Below are 26,702 nucleotides of genomic sequence, written 5' to 3' on the forward strand. Positions count from 1 at the left end.
TTTCTACAATATTAATTAGATGTGCATTTTTTTGTGAGCAATGCTGAACTCGTTTTCTGATCATCCAATGTACTGAGTAGTATTTTCTACATTTAAATACAGTTAGAATCGAGCACATGTCCTCATTTTCCTGGCAGACATTATCCTTCGTGCATTTCTTTTTTTTAAGACATCACGCCCAAAAGTTCACGCCACCTAGCCGTCCTCTCCCTGCCTGCGGGGGTGGAGGCCGACGCGCAAAGCAAGCGCGCCTCCTCCGCCTCCCACATCCCCGAGCGCTGGAAGCGCTCCAACATGGGATTGGCTTCCCGCTCCTGTCGGGGAGGAACTGGTGCGCCAGGACACCCATATATGGACTGTCCGATATCAGTCTGGATGGCGTGACTCAGCACAGGACTATATATCCTCACCGCTGGGGTCTGTTGATTAGAGTAAGAGGCAAAGCGGTTGTTGAGAGTGTTTTAGACCCCGATAGACCTCCATTTGGAAAAGGCTACTTAGTGTTGTTTTTTTCTGGATGTCTTTGAGCTGGGCGACACATTCAAACTTCACCAGTTCATAAACAATAAGGAGTGTGGATGTGCACTTGCATCTTTTTTTTGCCCACGTTCACCCGGGTTGAGGCGCGCACCGCACGCCGGACAGGCCTCTTCTGTGTGCGGTCCGTGATCCCGGCAACGACGTCAGCAAGCGTGTCCGACTTCCCGGAGGCGGGGACCACAGAGAGAGAGAGAGAGAGAGAGAGAGAGAGAGAGAGAGAGAGAGCCAATCAGCGGGCTGGCTGGAGCGCACGAGGAGCCGGTGATATAAGAACAGCAAGCGCGCGACCGGCCGCTTGTCACTACAGAGGAAACGCAGGACGCGCTCGGTTTGAGAGCAGAAAACGAAACAAAAAAAACCCCAAAGACATTCTGCTTCATACGCGTGGAATCAAAACACCCGAGTTAGTCACTGGACTCCGCTTTGAATTCAACTAAAGGCACAAATCGACGACTTGGTACAGTACAGTTCCAATTTTTTGGAAGTTTTGCTCTGTTTCTGATAGCTGTGGTCTTCAGTATAATAATTCGGCGGGACTGGTGCCGGAGATTGAATCAGTTCGGGACACTGAAGCCTCGGTGTCCACGCAGCATCTTTTGCAGCGCACTCTTGTATTTGACTTGTATTTTGAAATATGTCCACAATAATGGAACAGCCTTTTTATGACGACTCGTTTCTCTCTGCTTACGGCCATCCAGGCGCAGCCCTGCCAGACTACAAGCTGCATAAGCAGAGTATGAACTTGAACTTCTCCGATTCTTACCGGAGCTCGAACTTCAAGCCACAGCACCTGCGCGCCGATAGCGATTTCTATTCGGCCGGGTCGGTGGACGTGGGCTCGCTGAAGCTCGCCTCCCCGGAACTGGAGCGACTGATCATCCAGAACAGCAACGGGGTCATCACCACCACGCCGACGCCCGGCCAGTTCCTCTACAACCGCGGCATCACAGAGGAACAGGAAGGCTTCGCCGACGGTTTCGTCAAAGCGCTGGACGATCTGCACAAAATGAACCAGATGGCTCCCCCGAACGTGTCCATCGGCGGCGGGGTGTCGTGCGCGTCGATGCAGCAGGACGCGCTGGAGTACACCACCCTAAACAGCTGCGGCGCCAACCCCGGTCTGTCGTCCGCGGCCAGCTATCCCTCCACCACCATCAGCTACCTGCCGCACCACCAGTACCATCCTCACCCTCACCTCGCGCACCACCACCACCACCACCACCCGCCGCCGGCGGCCGTTCCGCACGGGTCGCACCATTTCCAGCACTCCCTGGCCGGCGCGGGCGTCCACTCGCAGCGGTTCGGCGGGTTGAAAGAGGAGCCTCAGACGGTTCCGGACATGCTCAGCAGCGACGGGTCTCCGCCGATGTCCCCCATCGACCTGGAGAACCAGGACCGCATGAAAGCGGAGCGCAAGCGGCTGAGGAACCGGCTCGCGGCTTCGAAGTGTCGCAGGCGCAAGCTGGAGCGCATCTCTCGCCTGGAGGACAAGGTGAAGGTGCTGAAGACGGACAACGCCGGGCTGTCGAACACGGCGTCCGTGCTGCGGGATCAGGTGGCCCAGCTCAAGCAGAAGGTCATGACGCACGTGAGCAGTGGCTGCCAGCTCATGTTGGGGCCCAAAGTGAAGTCTTACTGAGGAAAGGAATGCACTTTAGAACAAGAAAACACAAACACTGGACATGAACTGCACTGACCGCCCAATGAACATGAACTTTATAAGTCCTTTACGAGAGAACGGGACCGACGTGTCTGCATGGCTGGAAGGCGCAGCAGAGATCACACGAGACTAAAACACTTAACGCATTTTTGAATAGTTTTTTAAGTGTCGTCTTTGGCTTTGCCTGTTTACATTTGACTTTAATTGACATCTGTGATACATTCTTATGTAAGTTATTTTTGTTCATCAGGTTGAGCCTGTTTTTTTTTTTACCTGTACAGTATATATTTAAGTAAATGAAATTCTGAAACAAGAGGCGTGTACTTTCTTGGGTTTGTTTACAACGGTCTTACGTTATTCCGGTAATTCTCGTTGACACGACCGATGCTGTCAGTGTTGTCCGCAGCAGAGTTTCGCTTGACGTTGGAGGCGTCCCAGCGTGGGACCGTTTCCCGTTTGACGTACGTACGCGTCGTTCCATATATGGTCCGCTATGCTGTCAAACGTCACACAATGAAAAGGTTTCCGGGAACTCCCTCCTACATTACCCGTCAGACAGGCCGAGTTCCCCCCCCCCGAGCACCGCAAGGTGCGTGCACGCGCGTCAGTGAAGCGGCTTGCCCACGAGCCGTGTATTGGGTTGAGGGAGTTCCCCCCCCCCCCCATTATTCAATTTCTCAAAACAATTCGTGAGAACATGAGCTGGGGGGGGAAAAAAAGTTCCAGACAAAAAAAAAAGCTAGTCTAAATACTATGTTATAAAAGACACCCAGAAAACTAGATTTAAATTTGATCACACAAACAAATGTTTCCACTTCATTCAAAATAAAGACGGCAGGTGGTTTGGGGTATTTTCCAATGTTACAATCAGTCAGAAAAGAACGTTCTCAAACATCAGGATGCATCTGGAGCTGGGACAGTCATGTCTTTATAACCGCATCCAACAATCCAGTCTTTCCCAATGAACTATTGGCCCATTCGCCAATGGCAGATGGTTGAGCGGAGTCCAACGTAACTCCAACATTAACCAACACATCATGTGTGACGTATTCAGGCGAGGAGCCCTCGACTGATCGCCAGTGTTTGCTGGCATTAATTCTCCCACATTCTGTAAGCACCACGGCACCGCCTGGAGGGCACAAGTGGAACGACACTCACAATGTACAGCTTCTGCTAGTTACATTTGTCAAACGAAAAAAACAACACACAAAGAATTTACCCACTGTTTTAATAAGGATGGTAGCAAACCATTCAATTACAGCAAGGAAAAATAGATGGGTTTTTTTCTGAAAATTGAACAGAATATAGTTTCAGTGCTTGAGACTAAGGTCACCCCACCAATTATACACTGGACGTACAAAGATTCGCAACAAAAGATTTATCTAAAAGGTTTAGACATTTTGTCTTTAGATTGGACGCCATTATATACTGCTTCACAGGAACACCTCATCTGAAGGCAAGTGCTAGTTGGGAAGTCAGTCAGAAGACCTCCGCATTTACTGCTTGGAGAAAAAGACTTTGCTCTTTTCAATGTCGGGGACGATCGTATCGCTACCAGGTTTCCAGCCAGCAGGGCAAACTGCGGGAGGGGGGGGAGAAGGAACAAAGTTTAGCACAAGGTGGGAGGGACAGTGAACATGACATGCCCCGAGAACAAAGTACATGTGTGAATACCCCAGAGGCTAAACCATTCAGCTAAGGCTATCTCCAAACGACCTCATTTATACACATTCAATATGTTACATGGTAGCTTTACTGTACAAAGTATCCCTAACGCATACAATTGAAAGTTTATTATAATAATAATAATAATAATAATAAATGCTCGTGAGATCAAGCAGACAACCACAGCTTCAAAAAATAATCCATGAAGGTTAGAGGATCCAAAAAAAAACAGGCCACAACCAAATAAGTGCAGAAGCAAAAGCCTTCAACATTAAAATAATTTAGTTACAAATACATGTTTTTGTTTGCTGTATAAGAGTTTGAAGAAAGAGCGTAACCACACAACAAGCATTGTGCATTTGCATGCATCCCTGAAGCCCAAACAACCAGCTGCAGTATTAACAGGGGTTTCACTCACCCTCTCCATGTTTGTCCGTGTGCTTGAAGGCCTGGACCAGGCGCAGAGTCTCATCCACAGAGCGACCCACGGGCAAGTCATTGATTGTGATCTGCCTCAAGATGCCCTTGTCATCAATGACAAACAGACCCCTGAAAAGGCACAAATTAAGATTTAAGTATAGCAAACACATCATTTTTGATCGTTGGTGACTTGTGTCCTGAGATAAACTACCGACCAAGTTAGATGTGTATGTTATGGTTCTCCCTCAAGGGACACACTTCTCTTTTGAAGTGGACTTGAGTGAGGTGGTCCTCCACAGCAAGTTGATAGCAGTCAGGACCATATACTATAACCTTGTCTCATCTCAAATCCCACAGGATCCATTGATAACAGTAATTTTGCCTTGCTGGACACGGGGGCGGCTGGTCATAGATGAACAATGTGGCTCCAGTTTTTCTTTTAGGACAGCTACAATATGTTTTCACAGCCGTCTCCGTCCCCAGTGGTACATTGCTTTGCTCAAATTGCGGCGTGCCAACCACCACCACTGCAGTGGCTACTGGCATTCGACAAAGACAGTTTTTCCCCGACCTGTAGGCGATGCCGTCGTCTTCCTTCAGCACACCGTAGTCCCTGGAGATGGTTTTGGTGAGGTCTGCCACAAGCGGGATTTTCATGTTACCCAGACCTCCCTGCTTCCTCGGGGTGTTGATCCTGTTGAGAATAAATATAATAATATAAATGGCATTTCCAAATTCTATGGACACACAAAATCAACCCGACAAGACAGTATTACTCTTACTCCTGATGCACTGTTCTTTAAGCGTGCCAGAATCCAGCTCGCATGGAGAGCCAGAGCAGAGGCCGTTACCTCAGGACTTATCAAGACCATGCAGAGCAGCACAGTGACAGGAGATAAACTCTGCTGCTTCAGATCTCCCAAAAACTGTTTCTCGAAGCGGAGCTCCAAGAAGTTGCAAACTTACAATGTCTTGATCTCAGTCATTTAATAACATATATTTTCCTACACAGTTCCCAGTGAAGACGGATCTTAAAGTAGGTCATGGACAGAAATAGTTAAATCCTCAAAAGGAATGCTTGTGTTTAGTCTCAGACTTTTTTTTTGCTTTTAGTTATTTATTCTAACTAACTAAAAGACCCTATAAAAACTAAAATACAGGCCACCAAATCTCTCACCATGCCAAGTGACTGAAGTGAGAGTCTACAGAGCAGCCGATCACCTCACAGCCGATACTACGGAATTCCTCCACGCGGTCGCTGAAAGCCACGATCTCAGTGGGACACACGAAGGTGAAGTCCAGTGGGTAGAAAAAGAAGATCACATACTTCCCTGAGGAGAACAGGACATGTGTATTGACTTCTGATCGACCCATATTAGACATGGCATTAAATATTCCTTGTGAAATAACACCAAGTTACCTTTGTAGTCCGAAAGCTTGATGTCCTTGAACTGGCCATCAACTACGGCGGTGGCTTTGAAGTCTGGAGCGGGATGGCCGATCTTAGCATTCGCAGAGGACATGGTGATGGTTGCAATGCCTGAAGGAGACACAGCACATGCGGTTACCACAAAATGATTGATGCCACGAGATAAGAGCAGCTGGGGGAGTTCTGACATCCCGAACAAGTTGAAAAGAACTTGAGCTTGAGGCTTAAAAAGAGGCACAACTAGGTTTTACGGCTCTTTAGACAAATGGTGCTCAACTCAAAAGCTCGCTCGGATAGAAAAACCCTGTCAAGTCACATGCAAGTCATGGTGGGTCCGCAGGGGAACAATAGCAGTTTAAGAGGCTTACGTAACCATGATACGTTAAAAGGGAAAACATTGAGGGTACACGTTTGTGTCTGGTAGAAATTTTTTACGCGATGGTTTAATTGGAATAAAAAATGTAAAAAAAACTACGTACAATTTAATAGAAATGCCGGAAATCAACTCGTTTACACGATTAACAAAGTATTGATCCGACCAGGCCCTCGACGCTGCCACACGGTGGTTATTCCTTTAAATACCCAAAAATACTTAGTGTACAATGAATATTGTGTGCATACAAAGAGAATCCGTTAATATTTAGTCAAAAGCTAAGAATCATTTTTTAATTTTACAGATAACAACGTTAAGTACCCCAGAAGCAGACACCGCTGGGTCAAAGTTCAGCGTTTTAAGTCAAGTCTTTGAAATATAATTTTTTTTCTCCATGGAATAAATGGAGCCCATCAACCTGTTCCTCCCCTCCAGCTGCAGCACTGGGACAAAGAAAAGGAAGAAAAAAGGCCCAAATACTTAAGAAGGAGGAGAGCGACCGCCCGGCTAGCTTAACATTAGCTTGATCTCACGTTAGGGCCCCTTTGTTGCCGCTCGCTCTCTCTCACTCTTCCAGGAAAAAGCGGCCTCTTCTCCGGCGGAGCCAAGCCGAACGCACCGTGAACGTGTGGCAGGTCAAACGGACGCACAATTTAACACTCACCCGTCGCTTTGTGAAGCCGAGGAGAACTTTTGCAGAGTGGTCGCGGTCCGCTGCTGACAGGGGGAGAGCAGTCAGAAGAGGGAAGGGACAATTGAGGGCAAAAAAAGGAGGCGGGGCGAAGTTTGCTTCCCGGAAGTAAATAGTTTATTTCAAAGTAAAGGTGGAGACTAGCGCGTGAGTTCTGTGTTAACTTGATGGCAGGTGAACCAAGTTACTTGATGGGAAAGATATTAATGGCACACATTACTTATATATAACTTCGAACAGGGATAAGTGTATTACCTTTAACATAACTGAACACTTTCTCTGTAAATGTGTATTGCACCCAAATCCATCTAGAAGCAGTTTCAGAGCGTTGGCCCATATTACATGGCAGTCCTCATCTGTACATTTAGTTTATTCTGTTGACAGTATACTTTTTACGGCAAAAAATTTAAGTCGCATTTAACTTTAAAACACGTTTTATTGTATTAAAGCAAACTGCACATTATCTTTGCTATATGTATGTTAAGTTTAACACAATACTTCAACAACCTGAACTTCAATAAAAAAAGTTTTGCTGCAACTTAACTGCAACAATAAAATATATCAACAAGAATAATTATTGTTAAGAACTAGTCGCAATGACCACTTTTCTGCAACAAGTATTCGTATGTATATGTACTGTTTAAGTGTATGCGTTGAGTTATTTTGGTTTTACAGTAACTTACCTGAGACTTACTGCTAGTTAATTACTGTATATTTCCTCGGTATTTTTTTACAGTGTGAGCTCTCCTGACACAAACACAGCCTCAGTGGTCAGAAATCCCTTCAGTAACATTAGTCGTGGGATGTGACTCTTGGAAGGGACAATAGTTACAGCAGCATCGCCTTAGTTAATTTATTTTGAAAACATTGCTCACCGGAAATATAAGGACCCCAGCTTCCTCTAAGCTTGTGGTCAATGCTTGAAACATATCTAACATTACTGAGCTAATGTGTTCAACCTTGTAGGTAAATTAACCTCTATTTACATTTGACAAGTGTCGTTTAGTTTCCATTGAAATGCATAGGATCTGTAGTTAGTCACTGTTTCGTTAAAAAGAACGTTTAACGTGAGCTAGCATGTAGCTAACATTAGCATTCTTCCGAATCAAAACAAAGGGTGCAGCAGCGACAACGTTAACCTAAGTTAGCTTTAACATGAAATATGTTCAGCCAGTTACATGTTTATAATTAAAGTTAATAGGTGCCCTGTGTGGTTATGCTCTACTAGATGTTGTAATGCGAATCGGACTATTATAAATAGAGACGATTCTCAAAGTGAATGACATTTCAAGTTGCAATGCATTCAAATTTTTTAACTGGCAAAAAAATATGTCGCGATACTAGAATCGTATCTCGTTGTAGTGAGCTAAAGTTGGACTTCCACTCTAAAAAGCATTACAGATCAAGGTAAACTCAGTCGGTGAAACTGTATATAAATATATAAACGATTGAACTGCATAACCTGAAGTCCAAACAGGTTCATCTCCATTGTTCTGTGACGTCATGAGGTCGGTCGGTTTGGAACATACACAATACACAATATTTAGTTCACATCTGCGTACTAAAAGTCGGTAAGAGGCATCCATGGACACCACTGAACCCCAAGCTCTAAAGCCATGTGGAGGAGGACACTTCTGTATCGACCCTAGATGAATCCATGCATTTTATAAATCCCCAAACAAGGGAAAGGCTGTGCACCTTCACTCTTTGTACATCCAAAATCTCCACCGTCACCTGACTTCCGGTCATGAAGCAGTAAAAAGTCACCCTCTGGTGATCAAGGCTGCTGCGGACTGCACCCATTTCAATGAACAGAGTGCTGCGTACCAGTTTACCACCAGTAACACGAGCTGTCACATGAACCTATGACGTCAGGCTGAACATTAATACTGCATTTTACAGGAAAAAATTGTATTATCATTAAAAATAATTATTATTTGAGCTGAAAAATAATCAAAAAATGTATTGTCGTTGGAGACCACATGTTACCCCAAAGATATCTTATTTGGTATGAGTATGGTTGAGAAAGACAGTACATCATTTATGTATCTTTTGACACATTTAACAAGAATGTATAGAAAAATAGGTGAGATTTTGTATAATCATCTTGCATTTTTGTGCTCTCAATTTGCAGTCGACTCTTCCAAACCTGAAAAGAAACCCACATCAATGTCAGCAGCCATGGATTCACAGGGTAGGAGACACTGTCATGAATGGGCTACTAAGAAATACAACATATGCATTGTTTTACGAGAGCCAGAAGGTGCTTGATCATTTATTGAATTGCTCAATAATTATTTGAAGAGTCAAAAGATATATTGGAGCAGCCTTATTGGTGTGTGTACACGTTTCTCTTTTCTGAGTCTTGACGTAAGTAAAGGTTGTCAAGTCTGTCTCAAGTGGCAACAGCTTAATCTACTCATTACAAAACAAGCTTCAGGCTTGTTCTTGTTGTTAGAGACTCTGATGACTCAAGTGTTTAAGTTGTGATGACAAACTCCCATCTGAACTTCCCAACAGCTGCAACTGCAGCCCCAGTCATTTGTGAGGTGTGCGGAACGATCTTTGAGACACGACGAGGGCTCTCCAGCCACGCCCGCCTCCACCTACGGCAGCTTGGTGTGACGTTGTCAGAAAGCAGCGGTGCTCCCATCGAACTGCTCTACCAGCTCATGCAGGAGAAAGGTGACTCCATCAGTGATTTCAAAGCCTCGTCTGTGTGTCGGCCGACCACGGCCAAAAAAGCATCTCAGCAGGAGTCCGGGAAAACCTCAGCACCAGAGGAGAGGATTGTCTCCGGCAGAGCGGGGAGTGCGGTCATTACAACATCAGATAAGATGGATCATCAGGGATCTCCGGCCCGACTGAAAGAGTCAACGGCCTCCCTCAACCCCTCTGGTCCTGGGTCGGTTGAGTCGAGGACAAGTGAAGGCAGCAGCTCATTGTCACAGCGCCAAACCAAAACCAAGCCGCTGTGGGCGCCGCTGGAAACTGACGCCCCCATCTCCTTAGGTAGGACTGAATTCTAGATGTTAAAGTAGTGGGGGTGAGCAAGACAGAGCTGAAACACCCGGGTACCTTATTTTTTGTTACGGGTAGTTAGTAATGTTACTGTATTTTGTTGGAAAGTAAACACAAATAGGCTCCTTTCACTCATCGTTTTCTTCATGCTTGCAGCGTCGGACACCAAAAATGAGGTCCATGTGTGTCAGCTCTGTGGCTGCTGGTATGGGACGCGTAAAGGCCTGTCCAGCCACGCGCGGGCACATCTGCGCCAGATTGGAATCCCCGACAGCGACATCAAGGGCAGCGCGATTCAATTGCTTTACCAAATCATGGAAGAGGAGGACCTCAAGCCCATCGGCAACGAGCAGCAGAAGCGAGCGGGCACCTCCAACAATCCCTCTAAATCCGCCTCTAAGCGGCCCTTCAATCGATCCTCTGCTGCCACGTCAGCACCCAGCAAACGGCCTAAACCGGCAGAGGACTTCACCTGCATTCTGTGCAGGGAGAAGTTTGAGAATCGTAAAGGCCTGGCCATTCACGCGCGCGCTCACCTGCGTCAGATTGGAGTGGCTGACCTGCTGGGGAAAAGCTCTGCAATTGAAGCCGTCCAAGAACTGGTCAGCAGTGGCATGCTGGAAGCCATAGAGCCTACCAAAATGAACAGTGCAACCAGCTCGTCCGCAGCCACGGCTCTCTCCTCAAGCCCCGCGAAGTACGCCCGGTCTCCTTTCAACAAGGCCCCAAAGGCTAAGAAAGGCTTCCGGCTGGCTGTTGACCCCCTCCTTAGGAAGCCTAAGCCCGAGCCTGTGGAGGTTGAAGTGTTTGTTCAACCCCAGGGATCCGCCGCTACCAGCAACTCTCCCACGCAGAACTCCCCCGCTGCTTCGAAGCCTCTGAATGCAGGTGAAGCAAAAAGCCATTCATCTAAATTGCTAGTTGTCAAATGGTATTTGTGAGGTGCCATATTTTAGAAACTGGCGATAAAGACCTTCTTTAAAAAAAAAGTATTCATTTGTTTGTATGTGTACACCAATGTATGGATTCATCCTTTTTATTTCCCCTCCCGCCAGATTCTGCAGATGGACAATCCCCGCCCACAGTCCTTTGCAATTTCTGTGGCCAGCTGTTTGAGACCCGCAAAGCCCTGTCATGCCACGCCCGCGCCCATCTGCGCCAGCTCGGCCTTACCTGGTCGATCAGAACGTCCCCGATTGATCTCCTCAAAGAGGTCATGATACGCGGTGATGAAGGCAAGGAAGTGTCCGTGCCCACCAGGTCATCAGGCAAAGCCTCGTGGACCCAGCAAGGTTCCAGAAGGTCCCACGACAGCCTCCGGCCGGGAGAGCCGTCCGCCAGCCCCTCCACGGCACCTCTGGATTATTCCTTGAAGGAGAAACCCTCATCCGGAAAGAGCGCGGCCTCGCACACCGGTAGTATATTCACCACACTGTAAAAACTGTATTTTAATCATTTTACAACCATGAAGTTATAAGATGCTGAGGCACATTGCGGTATTCTGTTTATTTAAGATTCAATCCTCTAGACTCGGTCGTGTCTCGGTCGTGCTCATAACTCAAACACGCCTTGAATACTCACTAGCAAGCGGTGTTTAAAACTGCAGTGGCCAGATTTACATGGTAAATAGGAACAAAAATGATCTGAGCGTAACAGAGAAGGTGGATTAGGAAGGTATTCAAGACAGAAGCATAGTTTAGTTTTATTCATTAAGGAAAACATAGCAAAACCAGGCTTGTCCTTTAAAAATGTAGATTTGTTTATTTTCACGTGACTCGGCCGTCCCTTTTTAAACTATTTCACTGATTCAACCGACGACACACATGTACGCTTCACGATCAGATAAAAAGGTTCAACACAAATGTAGCACAAATCAAAATGCATCCGCAATTATAACATCTTGCAACTCACTGAACCAGTGAGACCACCAGATACTGACCCTCGTCCTCTCTGCGTCAGACGCGTCCTGCGAGCTTTGTGGCTTCGACTTTGAGAACCGCAAGGCCCTGGCCAGCCACGCGCGGGCGCACCTCCGCCAGCTGGGGATCATCGAATGGAAGGCAGACGGGGCGAGCTCGCCCATCGAGCTGCTCAGTGAGTTGATCCGCAGGGACCCGGCCAAGGTGGCAGCGATAACCCAGCGCTATCGCATGGGAGACCTGTACATCAAGAAGGTGGGCTGTGCTCCGAAATACGCTTCGAAGGGTTCCAGTTCACATCAGGATATGTACGAGCAATGCTGCGTCACCTCTCATGATGCCTTCATTTTGCTTCAGTCCCAAAGAGGTGCCGCCTCGCCGTCTTTGTCCACAGACTCTGACTCTGTCGCCGGCGGCAGCTCGAAGCCTTCGGGGGCCAGCGAGAACCCGGGCGTGAATGCGGGTCCCTCCAGACACTCAAACAGCCACGCACGGAGTTTCGCAGCACACGGCGACCCCGGCGTGCGCTTCCCAAGGGGTCAGAGACCAAAATAGCCTCATAAAGTTATACTGTAATTGATTAAATAAAAGTATAAAAAAATACTTTTTTTCCCTTCCTCTGTGGTTTCAGGGGTCCACCCTCCCAAACGCGTACCAGCAAGAGAAGAAAATCAGGACGGCAGTTCCCAGCAGCCCACGCGGTCAGGCAGCATCCCCGCTATGCTGCCAAAGCCCCCACTTACACCTCTGGTCAAACTGGTGGGCAAAGTCTACTCCCTCAAGTGCAGGTCAGTGCAAAACAAAGAGTCACATTGCCCTGGTAGTCAGGGAATGACCAGGATGGGTAGAAGTGAGCGTCCTCACTGCTCGCCAATCCGCTCCGACTCTTCAGTTAACATCTGTGGAGAGCTGCTCACAAACCGCCTTCACCAGGCCGGCTGACAGCAGACTTTTACTCACGACGTTTGACTGTAGTTCAGTGAGAAAAAATCTGGTGTTTGTAGTCTTATTAATGTACCTTGTGTACCTGCCTAAATGGAAACCGCCAAGCTCACAGACTTGATCAATCAATGCTCATATAGCTAGTTTGTTCAAGAACTAGTATACCTGTGGATATTTGTGTGATTATACACATTTAGCTATAGAGAATACACCCCACACAAAGCAACACAAAGGCACACAAAGCAACTAAAAAAAGCTGGAGATCTTCACGAGGTACCTCACAGAGTCAATTTGAATTGAGCAATCCACCCAAAAAATAAAAATCATGAAATACCACATGATAAGCGGCAGCCTCCTGGTGGGTCATTCTTTACAAAATGCATGCCGTGCTGCCCAATATTGCTTAAACCACAATAACTTTATTTTAAAATATAGAGGAGACCCCAAAACGTTTTAAAAGATGACAAATATGTCTAGTCATGCCTTTTTAATGTAGACTACATTATTTTCTTTCGTAAATATTTCACTCAGTAAATTTAAATAAAGAGTTAGAAACAAAAGTTAGAACAAGAAGTTCCATGATTAGAAAATGTGCAATAGGACGATATGAACAACCTTAAAAGACACTTAAAAGTGGGAAAAAAAGAGAAGCAAGACAAAACTAATAATACTAACTAATTCAGTCTGTTAAAAAAGAAAACAATCTGTTATTTGGGATAAATGATAACCGGTAACTATTTCTATGCAGCCCAGCTGTACTCTGTACTCTGCTGTTAATTAAAGCCTACTAGAAATTGTTACTTATGTAACCCAGTTAAGATCGTACTTCCCCTCCTGTTCAGGTTCTGTGAGGAAGTGTTTCATGGACCACTGTCGGTTCAAGGGCGATGGATCACACACCTGCAGAAACACATCCTGTCGCTGGGCTACAAAGGCAAAGCCTCTCCTCCGGCTGCCCCGGTGGCAGCTCCAGCACTCGCCCATCCTGTCGCTGTGTAGTCACAACAAAGTCTGTCTGTAGTTCACATTAAACACCGTCGTCGTTTTTACATGTCAATGCATAGTCGAGAAAAAATCTTTACGTCTACTTTGAGGTAAAATACTGTCAGTAAAAAGTGCAAATGTGTCACTGTGTTTGTCCTGGAGAGGGCGAGGATGAGCCGCATGAGGGAAGCAGTGAATCCTTTCAGGTAAAATCCACTGAATACAATAGATTACAATACAGGTCACTGGATGTCTTGGGGTTAATATTGAAAGCCAGTTCATCCCTCATTTTTATATCCACTGCTTTCCTTCTCCTGCTCACACTTGCCACCATTTGTATAGATGTTGTAAATGTGTTTGAATCATATATATTCAATATTTGTCATTATTTAATGTCGGACACTGAAAAAAAACGATCTGGGTCAGTTCTCTTTCTCTTTGTTCTACTGAGTGGACGGGTGTGTTTGTCCATCGACTTCATCTCCTTCATCAGCTTCTTGTTCTATGAATTCATTTTTCTAAGGGGTTTTACCATAAATCTGGATCGCTTGTCCCTTTTTCGTAAATGGAAATGCTTTTGAATAAAAAAAAAAAAAGAACTTGAAATAACAATACTGGAAAAACATATCAGTAATAATTTAAAAAATGATTGACACTTTTTTCAGGTATATCTTTAAACACTGTTGTTTTTATGGTGTTTTTAAATGTTTTTTTAACTCTTGTATTAATTAAATTGTGTCTTTTATTAAAAAAAACTGTTTGGTTATTTTTTTTACAAATGGTCAAATAATAATCAACAACCTTCACCGCAAGATACAATACAAATAGTCCACATAGCAGCCGATGTCAACCATACAATCCAATATATTGATCTTGAGTTAGATTCAAGTTAAATCCTTTCATTGACATTGCAGCTTTTATTTCCCGTGTCTGCTTTCATGCAGGCTTTTTTTTCATTTTAGGGATCTCACTTGATTTAAAAAACAAACACGTGGGCTTATTTAGTATTCTTTATTCTGGGGTGACCAGCGGAGCGATGACAAGAAATGAGATGTTGCTGTTCGTGCTCACCACCTTAAACCCAAGGCCACGTTGTTGTTTCTCTCTTCATCCCACCAGGATGTAATTCCTCCTCATGGCCAGACCTGTAAGCAACAACGCTGTGTCCAATAACTCTAGATTAGTTTATATTGTGTGTATTGTTCCACAAGTTACAATGAAGGTTAAAGATGAAGCATGTAAAGTGTAAAAAAACATGTTAATTTGTTCACACATTCTTTGAAACATCGACGCTTAAAGCGTGTTCCCGGACATATTGCATCAGAACTGCCCCCCCTTTGCTTTAAACAATCTCATGCTCACCGTCTCAGATGAGATTTCGGTTACGCACAGCGTTTAGTTGGTACAACGTTGAACTCGTGAAGAGGAAAGCTGCACGTTTTTCAATCGGAGTCATGAGCTTTTCATGTTGTTCTAAACCAGGATCTTTCCCACAGAAGTGTGTTTGTGTACTGGTACTCAGGAAAGGCTTCCAATTTAGGACATTATGTTGAAAAATGTGTCCAGCAGTGAAAAAATCAGTTTGGTTTTGATTTGACCGAACAAAACATCTGTGAGCTGCCTGTGAGATCCCTTGTGTTGATAATGTTTAAAGTGTGGTTCTTAATTTGATTTCCTCTACCTTCCGGCTCTTTAGCCATCAACGTGGCGACGGGTGGTCATTGATCTAACTCCCCGTACGGCCTCCATCCTCTGTTGCTCCTTGATGGACCTGGAATCTCTCAGCCGGAGGTCCAAAGGTTTTAAATGAGTGAACTCTGCTCTCAGCAACAAAGAGTATTCTCGCCTGTGTCTCAAGCCGTCATGTGTCTTCTACGTCCTCAAAAGCTACAGAATATATTGCAAAATGCATTATCTTTCTTATTTACACATTGCAACGGGTGTCCACGGATACCACAGGCGAGCATCTGATCCCACTTGCATCTCATCTCATTATTGTTCAGGTAAGAAAAAAAAAAAGATGCATTTCGTTCCTAAGACGAACATCTCCGTGCCCCTGTTGTGCTCAGTATGTTGCCGTTTGCTGAATCAAAGCAAATCTACAACAGCTGTCCACACAGCACAACGCCTCTGTTTTCTGCTCCGTCTCCACCACAGGCCAAGTGTGGTCTCTCTCCTCCGCCTCTGCTTCATATTAACATCACAGCGACGATCTGTGAAGTCTCATTCCATGTGAGTTACCAGCACGGGGACGTGGGTGGCGTGTCGACGCTGATGGATGGTCTTCCCACTAGTCGTGATTTCATTGTAATTGAAATTCATTCGGCATTTGTCATTAGGACCCGTCTAACACCGTCTCAATTGAGGTGGCAGAGTTCTCGTCAATCACAATCAGTCAGTCACCACTGCATTTTCATCTCATGCTCCGCTGTTGAAAAGGTTAGTTATTTGAAAACAACAGCGCGAGATAAACAGCGCTAGCTGAAGTGGATATTAATATAACTTTTTCTCCTAAATAATAGACTCATGCTATCCACTAGAGGGTACTTTGTAACCAGGATACTGTTTATTTATTACGCACATACACACAGAGCATTTTTACATCAGGGGCTCCATTTGTCTTTTTTTTTATGAACCATATTGAACCTGGGGAGTATTTACACATACATATGTTCCAAATGGTACAAAACCACCGCCGTATAAAACTGTACTTGATCCTTAGCAATTGTGTATAGTGAGTAGAGCAACATATCCCAGTACCAGTAACTGTAACGATTACCAGGCATGAAGAGGAAAAGGCTTTCTGTCTGTTCTCAAGCTTGATTCCAAATCTGGACATTAGTTCTTCCAGAATTTCCAGTGGGATTTATATGTTACTCTTGGCAAAAGATTGAGTGGTATCACACAATCCTTCACTTTTCAACCTTTCCCCAGAGTGGACAGATCCAGGAGGCTGCAACTTTCCAAACGTCTGCAATTATAAGTGCATTTTTGCTTTATTAGTGAAAACAATCAATCATCTTCTTGTTTATTTGCAATTCAGCATATTTTTTTGTGCACTGTCATTTCCTGGCAGAGAGGTTACAATTACAACTCAAAGTGCTCTTGTCTGCTGTGGTCAGCAGTTTTCAACACAGACACTGGACACCAGGGACGAGCAAAGAGCCCTTCTCAGGAGGCCGTTGGGCTGCGCGTGTCATCGGGCTGCGCTTTAACAGCAAAGCACAGGACTATATATATATATATATATATATATATATATATATATATATATATATATATATATATATATATATAAACCAGGGCGGCACGGTGGCGTGGTGGTTAGCACTGTTGCCTCACAGCAAGAAGGTCCTGGGTTTGATTCTGCCCAGTGGCCTTTCTGTGTGGAGTCTGCATGTTCTCCCCGTGTCTGCGTGGGTTCTCTCCGGGTTCTCTGGCTTCCTCCCACAGTCCAAAGACATGCTCTGGGGATCAGGTTGATTGGGGACTCTAAAATTGCCCGTAGATGTGTGAATGTGAGTGTGAATGGTTGTATGTCTCTGTGTTGCCCTGCGATTGGCTGGCGACCAATCCAGGATGTACCCTGTCTATCGCCCGAAGTTGGCTGGGATGGACTCCAGCCCCCCCGCGACCCTGTGTGCAGGATAAGCGGTCTGACAATGGATGGATGGATGGATATATAAACCAGGGGAAGGTGATCATGCAGGTGAAGAAATCAGGAGAAACACGAGGGGAGGAACTGAAATGACAGGAGAAGGTAGTCAAAAACAAGCATAAATAGCCATGAATGTTTTTGTTGGATTTAAGAAAGGAAACAACATTTCATGTGTGGATGTTGTATTTATTAATGCAAAAGTCACAGAATAAACACAGATATAATTTATTGGGGAAAATATCCCCATTGTGGAGCTCTAGAGCAGCCCGCTGGTCACACATTATGATATACAGTAATATCTATTTTTTGATGAAGTGGCTTCATTTGCTAATTTTATTCCGATAGAGAAATATTGGTGACACAGTATTTGTCAGTAGTGAACAGTGATTAAGATTAACATTAAACCTGCCGTTGCTGCCATTTCTCTTTACAATCGTCCATGTCTGATACGGTTGGCTAACAGTTGTCTATTTGCACATCAAGCAGACACGGAGTAATATTTGCATTAAGAGTTATTCATTGCAGTTTGATGCGGCCAAAAGCGAAGTGAAGCAAAAAAGGTTAAAGAGAACCAAAACAAGCTGCTTTGGTTTTCACTACAAACGACACCATTCGATTACAGTTAAAAAGGCAAATATTAATTATATATTCACTGTAGAAAGGAATAATATAGGCTCAGTAAAACACATCGCATCATCCAAATGTGTTTGATGTTTGCTTTATTTAAGAAGGGATAATTATCCATTTAATTAACCTGCATTAGCCATCATGCAAATATAACAGATTCAGCCATACAGGGCTCCTCTTCACCTGCAAGTTAATTGCAATAAAGGAAACACGGCACAGCCTCATTGTTGTAAAAAGTGGTGCGCTCCCTTTCTTTACTGTAAAGAATAAATCATACGCATCAATCCCAAATGAGAGATAATCCGAACAGAAGATGAAACCATTTGGTTTTTATCTGAGGAGTGACCTCTGTTCTGCAGCAGGGTTAAAAACCGTAACATAGAAAGGACATTCTTAATTTTTCCCCAATAGTTAGGAAAAATAATTCAAAATAAATGTGGCTAAATGAAGAACAAGGGTTAATTTTTCTGTCGTGAAGAATGTCTAAACGGTGCTTTAATTTCCATTATTTTGTCACATAATATTCTCAGTAACATCACAATTATTTGTCATGTCCATGGGAGGCAATTTTCATTACTAGTCTATTTTAATGAATTCATATTTCTTTTAGGGAGTGATATTGCTTCCACAAATGAATTGGTTTTTTTCTTCCTCTCCACAACTGCATTTGATTTGTATTGACTCCAGAGAGGATCTTAAGAAGATAAATCAATCCTGCTGCCGATCCTCATTGGAGAGGAAACCATGTAAGTAATTCCAGTAGTTGAAGGTCGTTTCTCAGGAGCACATGAGAACAGTGAGGGCTTTGGTTGCATTATACCCACTGGTGAGCTAAATACCGAGCAGCAACACAATACCAAAACTGCATTTCTAAAATAAGCTGTGCAAATAGCCTGCGGTGGCTTTTCTGCGTTAAGCTTTTCAACTGAAACCTTTTACATAAACAAAATGTGGCGCTGCTTCCCTCCCAACATATTAGTACGTCAAAGGGAATATTGAGACTTTAATTCCACCTTCTCCGTTGTCAGACCCCAGTTCTCGCCATTGCTAATAACTGTTCTTTGTGTCCAAGTTGACCATATAAACAAATGTCCGGCCAGAAAATCACAACAGGTCTCAGTGGCTTTGAAACATTACATGTCTTCTGTGTAATCCCTGACATTTTCCAGGCTCTCTGTCCAACTCCCACTCCTGATTTATCTACGGCTTCCCTCCCCCAGCAGCACCCCTCCACATTTACCGCACGTATGTAGTGTGAACGAGCCCAGCGAGACCACTACATTTCAGATTAATGAGATGAGAGATTTGATATTCAAAGCAGACGATCAGTCCCCGGATTCACTAATGGTGAAATAAAAGGCCCTTTCTCTCCTACTAACACTGTGTAACCTTCCTATTTTAAACTTGGTAAGATACTGTTACGGGGCACATTAAGACTTTTGGGTTTTGTTCATTCCAGAGGAGAACCTCAGCTAAACGCAGCATGCTACAAACCACCGTGGAAACAGCGAGCATTTAGGTATAAGCCAGGCAAAATGGTTAGGTAAAGGTAAGGGTAAATCCCCCCAAAAAAGCTTGAGTACCCCAAACAGAACGTAAAACGTATTGAGAAAGTGGGAGAGATTGACAGAGCTTTGAAACATCAGAGCAGACATTTTAGAATTAAACTGTGTTGTAGAGCAACTATACTGATCATTATGACAGAAAAACATGGGCTTCACAACAAAATATTGCATAACAAAATGAGAGAATGACATTGGCAGGTGGATTACGTGTCTGCAGACAGCAGCATTAGCAACTTTGAAGTGTGTAGTCTACATGTCATTATCTCGAGAAGTGGTTCCTTTAGTCCGTTTAAAGCAGAATAAATCAAACTCAAGATACGGTCATTTAAAAATTGGCAATTTATATTATCTCAATAGTTTTTCTGCTTTGCCTGTGTGTGAGTTTAAACCCGAGTGGACATGAGAAGGAGGTTCTACTAGTCATACTTTGTAGATTCACATTTAAATCATCTGTGCTGTATTTTTAACTCTCATCCTGTAACTGATGCAAACTGAGCTGTTTTTCATTTATTTAACACACAATAAGCAAACTGTACACATTGACTCAACTAAGTCCAGGAAAGTCCTGCCCTGCAGTCCTGCTCGGGCGTCGTGACTGTTAAAACCGAGATAGATTTGCCTCTTGCACTCATCGACACCTCAGTATAGTTCATCGGAGGGGGAGTCAGCAGGCGGTCACCAAGGTACAGACGCACTCGATAAACACCGAGCGAACAGGTAACACATGCGTGGTGTGTTGGGGTTAAGACCCAGCTTGAAATTGTATTTGTGTCTGAGAATAAACACCTTATTATATCATAAAATTATTCCAAATACAACTTCTCGTATATATATATATATATATATATATATATATATATATATATATATATATTTAAAATAAAATCAGTGCAGCGTTACAGCAATCCCATATTCCAGTCACATCTTCCTGATTAAGGGCCCTGTTTATATTATTATAGATAGCATTAAAACTGAGCATTTACCGTCCTTCCATGAGTAACAAGAGCCGTGTTTGTGAGTCACACATTATTGGCTATACAGAACAGTGAAAGTGTACATTTGGATTTCTTAAATAACGCTCACTCCTCAACGTGTCACATAAACACATGACTCCTCCAGCTGTGATGCTCAGCAGGACGGCACAAGCTCCAAATATGGAACCAAAAATATTGGGGAGCGACCAAAATCCCTAAAAGCTGGCTGTATGATTTTGTCTCTGGGATGTTTACACTGATGCCTCGTTCCGCGTGGACTAATGTGACAGCCCGCCTTGTCTCCATCCCGCTGAGGGAACCAGCAGAGTTTGGCTCCCAAACAGCATTTGACTCATGTTGTTTGGTAACAGATTGTTCCCATTCCTCTTCGATTTGTCTCGCAGTGTTTGACGCCTTGTATCTTTTGACGTCGACCTCAAGGAGAGCGCTGCACCATCGGAGCATGTTGAAGTGTCAAACATTTTAAAAACAGCCTTATGTGAGGTTTACGAACACTACAATTGATGCATTTTTTCATTCAACAGCTTTACTTATCATACCAACAGTTACATGAGCAAACCAACTGTACACAACCGATAATGCGTAAGTATAAACCAACACCCGGGGACACGTGCATGCCACTCACGGCTTGCAACTACAGGACGGATGGTTTTTGAATTCCTGTGAGGTTGCAAGCAGACACTAATGACCTTTCCATGATGGATCTTGTTTACTCCCTGACGTCAGCTCTGTATCGGCAGACCCGTTGGTGGAATTTAAGTGATGGAAACGGATCAATCCGTCCAAATTCCAGTCAGGAGGGACGTCCACAAACAGACAAGGTGGGTAATAGATAAATTAGTCTCAATTGCTGAAAGCGTCAGGGTTGTCACACACTGCTGCTGCGCCTCTTCGACTTCTCATGAGCTGTTTCAGGCATGGAAGTCAGCCAGCAGACCCCAGCCGCTCCTTTTGAGCCCTGATGACAACAGTCCAGTGCACCGAGGTCAGTCAACACAATTTTCTTAATATCATGTCCTCGAAAAGAAATCTTATACTCGAAAGTATAACCAACCCAAACAGACCATTGGACCAAATGCCCAAGAAAGTTATGTTGGACAAACCGCAAAAAAAGATCAATGGCACTTACAGATACTCATCACACCCATTAGAGAATCCAAGTGGTTTTCCTGTTTTTTTCCACCTCTTTCACCTGCCGGCTTCCACTCCTCTCTCCTCAGGGTCTTTGTGATTCATGCGTTCAGTATTTCAGAAGCCAATGGAGAGCCGAGGTCCAGGGGCCATTGGTGTGATTGGGAAATGCAAAGCAGCTCACTCGGGTGTCAAATATTTTTGCTGCAATAATAAAAGACAGAAAATTCTCAGTAAGTAAATACCAAGTGAAAAAAGCCCCCTGTACATTCATCTTTAGAGCACCTGTCGCACACCTGTCACACACCTGTCACACAAGTTTACAATGAGAAAGCTGGACGTTTTCGGGGAGGTTTTTGGCAATAGCTGCTTCATTTTGAACAGAGGTAGACATAGTGGGCCTCTTTATTTCTAGCCTGTGGTGAGTCAATATAAGTTACAGTGTGCTAGCTAATTAAATTAAAGTTAACTCGATGAATCTTGCTGTTTCAAAGTAATTCTGGTAAAAAGGTCTCAAATATATGCACTTAGTGATACACGATCTCATGCTAAAAGGCTGAGGTTATAGCTGCATGCCCAGGAAAAAAGTTGCCACTTGATTAATCACACAAAAAACATAGAGAGAAGGTCGTGTATTTTTATGGCTGGCTTAGCTGCCCGCCCTTCCTCACGCCTCCTGCCTCCCCCAGGCTACGGCCATCTGATGCCCCCCTTCATCGAGGGGATCTTGTAGTACGGAGGCCTGTCAGCCTGCATTCGGCCTGACCTTTGCCCTCTCGCTGCTCTCTGACATGGTGGCCCTGCTCACCTTCCACATCTACTGCTTCCACGTCTACGGAGCCAGGTGAGGCGTCCGTGCTCCCTCCAGTTTCTCTGTCGTAGCTCTTAGTGTCCTACTTTGTTGGTTTGAACTGACGACATCACCCTGAACATCTGGTGCTTCACAGAGAACTTGTACATTCAGTCTGGTTCCCAGCTCTGCTTTGTGCAGACATAACTTGTTTGTAGGCTACTATGTAACAGAAAAAAGGACACGGTCAGACTCTTTGACCCCTCCTTGGCATTGACTGGAGTGGGGCGAAGCTGCTAACGTAATGTTCTAAACTATTCCAGGATTCACACAGTGAGCATTTGATACTACATTTAATTGTTGCAAGCATATATCTTTTTTTAAACCTGTGCAAACTAATGTAGTTTTTGTTTTTATGTACTCCTTGCTCTTAATTAGTAGTAGTAGTTGGCCAGTTGCTGGACATGCTATATGCTCACATTACAACTTTTTAAACTCAGACTGTCGCTGTTACTACAGCTCTGCAGGCACCTTTTCAACATGTGGAGGAATGCAAAGCCTGACACGTCTGCCATGCCTAGCTTCTATTCCTAAGTTAGAAAATAATTTATTAGGGAAGGGTTTTCTCTGCTGCATAATGACGATGGCCTACTGAAGAACACATCTGTTTTTGTCCTTAACTACAAGTTCGACCTTGAAGGTTGTCAACACAGTCACATAAATTGTGAAAATAAGCGACAATTACCGAACATCATTAGGGATTTTACATGTGATACACTCATCATGTAAATATCTAATGGCTTTTCAATGGCTGCACTAAGGTGGACATCCAGTAAATGTGAACCACAAAGTAAAGTCCCATCATTCATCCCTCAGTATTAGCTTAATACATATTCCAGGCACTCAGGCACAAGAACATACAGCAATTGCTAACATTAGCTGCATAGGCCATTTTATAACAGTTGGCTGGTCACTAGGGGGTTGATCGCTTTGCACTTCAGTCTCCAAAGCTGAACCCCAGAAGCCAAAAATGGACCTGAGTTCAAAGAGATGCTGTCTGAAAACAAACCACCAGTTCCAAAGTCTGCTCAATTCTTCAGTTCCAGTTCTTGAAAATCATATTTAATCATGTTTGTTTGTTAAAAGCTCAAATTTAAAGATCATTTTAAAGGGCCGAGTTGAATTGAGTTTGGATACTTAATCTCACTGCTCTCTTGTTGCATGTCTCTTACTGCACTGACTTCCAAATCAACCTTCATCTATTTACTTAATGCAGCAGCATGTAATGTGTCGTTTACACCACAATGAGCGACTTTCTATGTCGAAACCGTGGTCAGTTTATAGGAACTTCCCTGTTTCCCCTGTTTCCCTTGTGTCCAACCAGAGCCTGATCTACTCTGGACTCTGAGAATTGGAGAGTGACAATTGGTACACAGGAAGTACTAGAAATCGCACCATAAATGTTCACCTGCTTTTACTTGTGCAGCTTTTGTTAGAAAATGTATTATTATATTAAAAGACATTAACATACACATTCTGAATTCTGTATCCTTTTTATAATTTGAGGTTAGATGTGAGCATCCCGAGGGATCCCGTATGAGTCATGACTCGTGATACATTTCCCCTGACGTTAAATGTATTGACTGCTTCTGCATCCTTTTTTTGTGTTAATAACATGTTTGTTGTCTGTTGACATATTTTCCTTCTAAAGAAACCTTTGGCCTTCAGCATGAACACATTTCTGCATGGCCAGATTCATTACACACTAGTTTGATTAAAACAGGGCAGTTTATTATCATAGTCTGACTTATCTGGCCACATCTGGTTTACACTGAAACATTTGAGTCGGTGGACAGACTAACTGCAACATTACAACTGCAATCTCCCAGTACTATGCGACTAAATACCCCGTTAGCTGACCATTATATAATGTTTTTCCAAAAAGGTGGAGAATACACAGGGATGCAAAGACACATCACAGCACATAAAGCCCTCTGATCACACGCACACTGAAAGTACGATTGAAGGCCAACCTCTGGCGGACGATCCCCCATTATTCTTGATTTTTGAATTGACTTTTTAAATGTAAGACCTTTCTGAGTACACATTATCCATAATAACATATAGCTATCCTTTTCAGCTGCTCACAGTATTTGTGAAATGTGAAAAATCTCACATTTTGCCCAGATTTTGTAAATGTAACATTTGTTCCAGATGTTCTGCAGAAGTGCAGTTTTCTTTGTCTGAACTTTTGACAACAATGTGACCTATGTGGTATTTAAAAGAACTCCACGCTCTAATCAGTTCCTCCTGACCCATGGACATAGATATGTATGTAAGGTGTATATTTATCCTAATTTCTTGCATATTCCATTCAGCACAGAATAAAAAGCTAACTTCAGTTTGTTCAACCTGGATTGATTTTTTACAATGTGACAGGAAGTATAATTGAAAAGTGAATGTTCGTCAGTCCTGCGATTGACCGGCGACCCGTCCAGCATGTCCTGTCACTCGGATGATGCTAGCTGGGATTGTCCAGCCAAAAATTGCCTCATTTTCTCTGCAATGTATGCAATTTTAAATGCAAACAATTGCAATAATATGCAATACAATTATGTCTAAATAAATTGACAAAAATACACATTCTGTTTTTCACGCCTAATGAGAAGATGAATAGCACGCTAATGACAGAGGTTAGCTTAGCATAGACAAGCCACTTTTCAGGTTCATTTTGTTTTGTCCATATAAATGTATAGATTGGATGCTGTATAGATGTATAAATGTAAATGTATAGATGTTGGAAATCTAAAATCAGAATTCTGTCACTCCTCTGTGTCCTCATGAGCTATGAACGCCTCGACTCGCTCACGGCGACTCTTTTGTCCAGCCATGAAGTTTATCTCACAAAGGTTTGCGATAATGGGAAACATTGGATCCATGTTTGTTAAAGGTTGTAAAAAATATTAGAAAAAAACATTCTTAAATAACAGAGGACAATAAAAGAGGATCACGTGAAAACAAAGACATGTACGCTTGTTGGTTTTTCTGACCGCTAGATCTATTTACAGGTTAAATATAGTTTTATATCTCACCATTTCTACTTCTCTCCATGACAAAATGTTCTTGCTATAAAACCTTTATTGAATCATGCAACCACATTGTCTGTCATCAGCTAAAGTGTCTCCCGTCGGCCCATTTTCACACAGATCTCCATTTGCCTCATCAAAACTATTAAAAAGCACAAAGACAAACATCCCGGTAACTGACACTTTTTAAATTTTATTTCTTTTACGAACGGTGCTTAAACAGACAATGTCTTTCCACATCAAACATGGTTCTACATTACAGTGGACATGAATCAACTTGATACACAAACAAAAGCAATCAATGATGAGTGTAATCACATTGTACCATATGTAAAGGATATCTCAGTTTAAGCTGTATTTTATTAAAGGAAAATAAGACCAAAGAACTGACATGAAAAATGCCTTGCGTCTGTGTCCGATGACCGATGATTAGAACAGTCCAGTAAATGAGGGTCATGTTGGAGGTATTATGTTGTGGGAAATGCATGTGTCACAGTTCAGCTGTGTTTCCATATTCAGACCATGTTTATCTTTATTAAATTCACTTCACAGTGAACCGTAGACACCTGAGTCACATCACTTTCAACCTGGACTTTGGAGTTAATGGGTGAACAGCTGTCTTATAATGGGTGAACAGCTGTCTTACCCCAAGTGTTTGTGTTTCAGAGCGAAAAGGAACTTCAGTGTATCTGCAGGGAAAACCGTGTCACTTAAATTGAATCGAAGGAAAGCGGTAAACTACAAAATATCAATCTGAAATTGGTGTTGATTCAGTTTTGGGATTTAATACTTTACAGTCACATTCCAGATGTTTAGGATGAACTGTACCACCACCTCCATGTAAATTAGATAGATTAAATGAAATGAAAGGAACACCTGGATATGTTCGTGTATCTGCTTGCAACTGTTATATTAATATTTATGTACTACTAATAAATGCAAAATACTGAAGAATTAATGTATGCTATCCAAGACCAAAGTCTCAATCTTTGGGTGGATTCAACTGATAATATACTTTTTTAAAAAGTAAATATCTCCCAATTTAGAAGGTCACCGTTGACATGTATTAGTCGTTGGAGCCCATGTGATAAACTTGTAGAGAAGGCCAGACTTGAGCTATAACGTCGCATGATTAATATCAGACGCGGTACCAAAATCTGTGAGCTGTCGCGTCACTTTTGTCGTGTCACCACAGAACATCATGTT

The 26,702-nt window shown here is 43.5% G+C and overlaps 3 protein-coding genes across 6 annotated transcripts; 2 read left to right on the forward strand and 1 right to left on the reverse strand.

The window, feature by feature from the left end:
• Window positions 1-297: 297 nt before the first annotated feature.
• LOC120824809 (transcription factor JunB) lies at window positions 298-2,513 on the forward strand. 2 transcript variants are annotated; one of them, XM_040185890.2, is made up of 2 exons: window positions 428-997; window positions 1,239-2,513. In XM_040185890.2, exon 2 carries the CDS (start codon window positions 1,277-1,279, stop codon window positions 2,177-2,179), a length of 903 nt encoding a protein of 300 aa, XP_040041824.1. In that variant the 5' UTR covers window positions 428-997; window positions 1,239-1,276; the 3' UTR covers window positions 2,180-2,513. The 2 variants fall into 2 exon arrangements, with proteins under 2 accessions (XP_040041823.1, XP_040041824.1); XM_040185889.2 differs by having other exon boundaries at window positions 298-2,513.
• An 898-nt stretch (window positions 2,514-3,411) lies between these two features.
• Window positions 3,412-6,884, reverse strand: prdx2 (peroxiredoxin 2). Its single transcript, XM_040185922.2, has 6 exons — window positions 6,752-6,884; window positions 5,706-5,825; window positions 5,463-5,616; window positions 4,857-4,979; window positions 4,284-4,414; window positions 3,412-3,779 (listed from the first exon to the last, which is right to left on the reverse strand). Exons 2-6 carry the CDS (start codon window positions 5,806-5,808, stop codon window positions 3,697-3,699), a joined length of 594 nt encoding a protein of 197 aa, XP_040041856.1. The 5' UTR covers window positions 5,809-5,825; window positions 6,752-6,884; the 3' UTR covers window positions 3,412-3,696.
• Window positions 6,885-7,630: 746 nt separating this feature from the next.
• LOC120824761 (protein Wiz) lies at window positions 7,631-14,399 on the forward strand. 3 transcript variants are annotated; one of them, XM_040185799.2, is made up of 9 exons: window positions 7,631-7,744; window positions 8,913-8,972; window positions 9,299-9,790; window positions 9,956-10,687; window positions 10,855-11,214; window positions 11,759-11,973; window positions 12,076-12,256; window positions 12,350-12,506; window positions 13,503-14,399. In XM_040185799.2, exons 2-9 carry the CDS (start codon window positions 8,948-8,950, stop codon window positions 13,657-13,659), a joined length of 2,319 nt encoding a protein of 772 aa, XP_040041733.2. In that variant the 5' UTR covers window positions 7,631-7,744; window positions 8,913-8,947; the 3' UTR covers window positions 13,660-14,399. The 3 variants fall into 3 exon arrangements, with proteins under 3 accessions (XP_040041733.2, XP_040041731.2, XP_040041732.2); XM_040185797.2 differs by having other exon boundaries at window positions 11,759-12,256; XM_040185798.2 differs by having other exon boundaries at window positions 7,654-7,740; window positions 11,759-12,256.
• Window positions 14,400-26,702: the final 12,303 nt, after the last annotated feature.

The sequence above is a fragment of the Gasterosteus aculeatus genome, chromosome 9 (assembly GCF_964276395.1).
Source record: "Gasterosteus aculeatus chromosome 9, fGasAcu3.hap1.1, whole genome shotgun sequence".
In the NCBI taxonomy this organism is placed as follows: Eukaryota; Metazoa; Chordata; class Actinopteri; order Perciformes; family Gasterosteidae; genus Gasterosteus; species Gasterosteus aculeatus.

What these genes read in the sequence shown, in the direction of transcription:
- prdx2 (XM_040185922.2), bottom strand. Translation starts at nt 5,808, where the DNA reads ATGTCCTCTGCGAATGCTAAGATCGGCCATCCCGCTCCAGACTTCAAA. An exon ending in CAAGCTTTCGGACTACAAAG is followed by an intron (nt 5,617 to 5,705) that starts GTAACTTGGTGT and finishes TGTTCTCCTCAG; the next exon opens with GGAAGTATGTGATCTTCTTT. An exon ending in CACGGACAAACATGGAGAGG is followed by an intron (nt 3,780 to 4,283) that starts GTGAGTGAAACC and finishes CCCCTCCCGCAG; the next exon opens with TTTGCCCTGCTGGCTGGAAA.
- LOC120824809 (XM_040185889.2), top strand. Translation starts at nt 1,175, where the DNA reads ATGTCCACAATAATGGAACAGCCTTTTTATGACGACTCGTTTCTCTCT.
- LOC120824761 (XM_040185797.2), top strand. Translation starts at nt 8,948, where the DNA reads ATGTCAGCAGCCATGGATTCACAGG. An exon ending in AGCAGCCATGGATTCACAGG is followed by an intron (nt 8,973 to 9,298) that starts GTAGGAGACACT and finishes ACTTCCCAACAG; the next exon opens with CTGCAACTGCAGCCCCAGTC. An exon ending in TGACGCCCCCATCTCCTTAG is followed by an intron (nt 9,791 to 9,955) that starts GTAGGACTGAAT and finishes TCATGCTTGCAG; the next exon opens with CGTCGGACACCAAAAATGAG.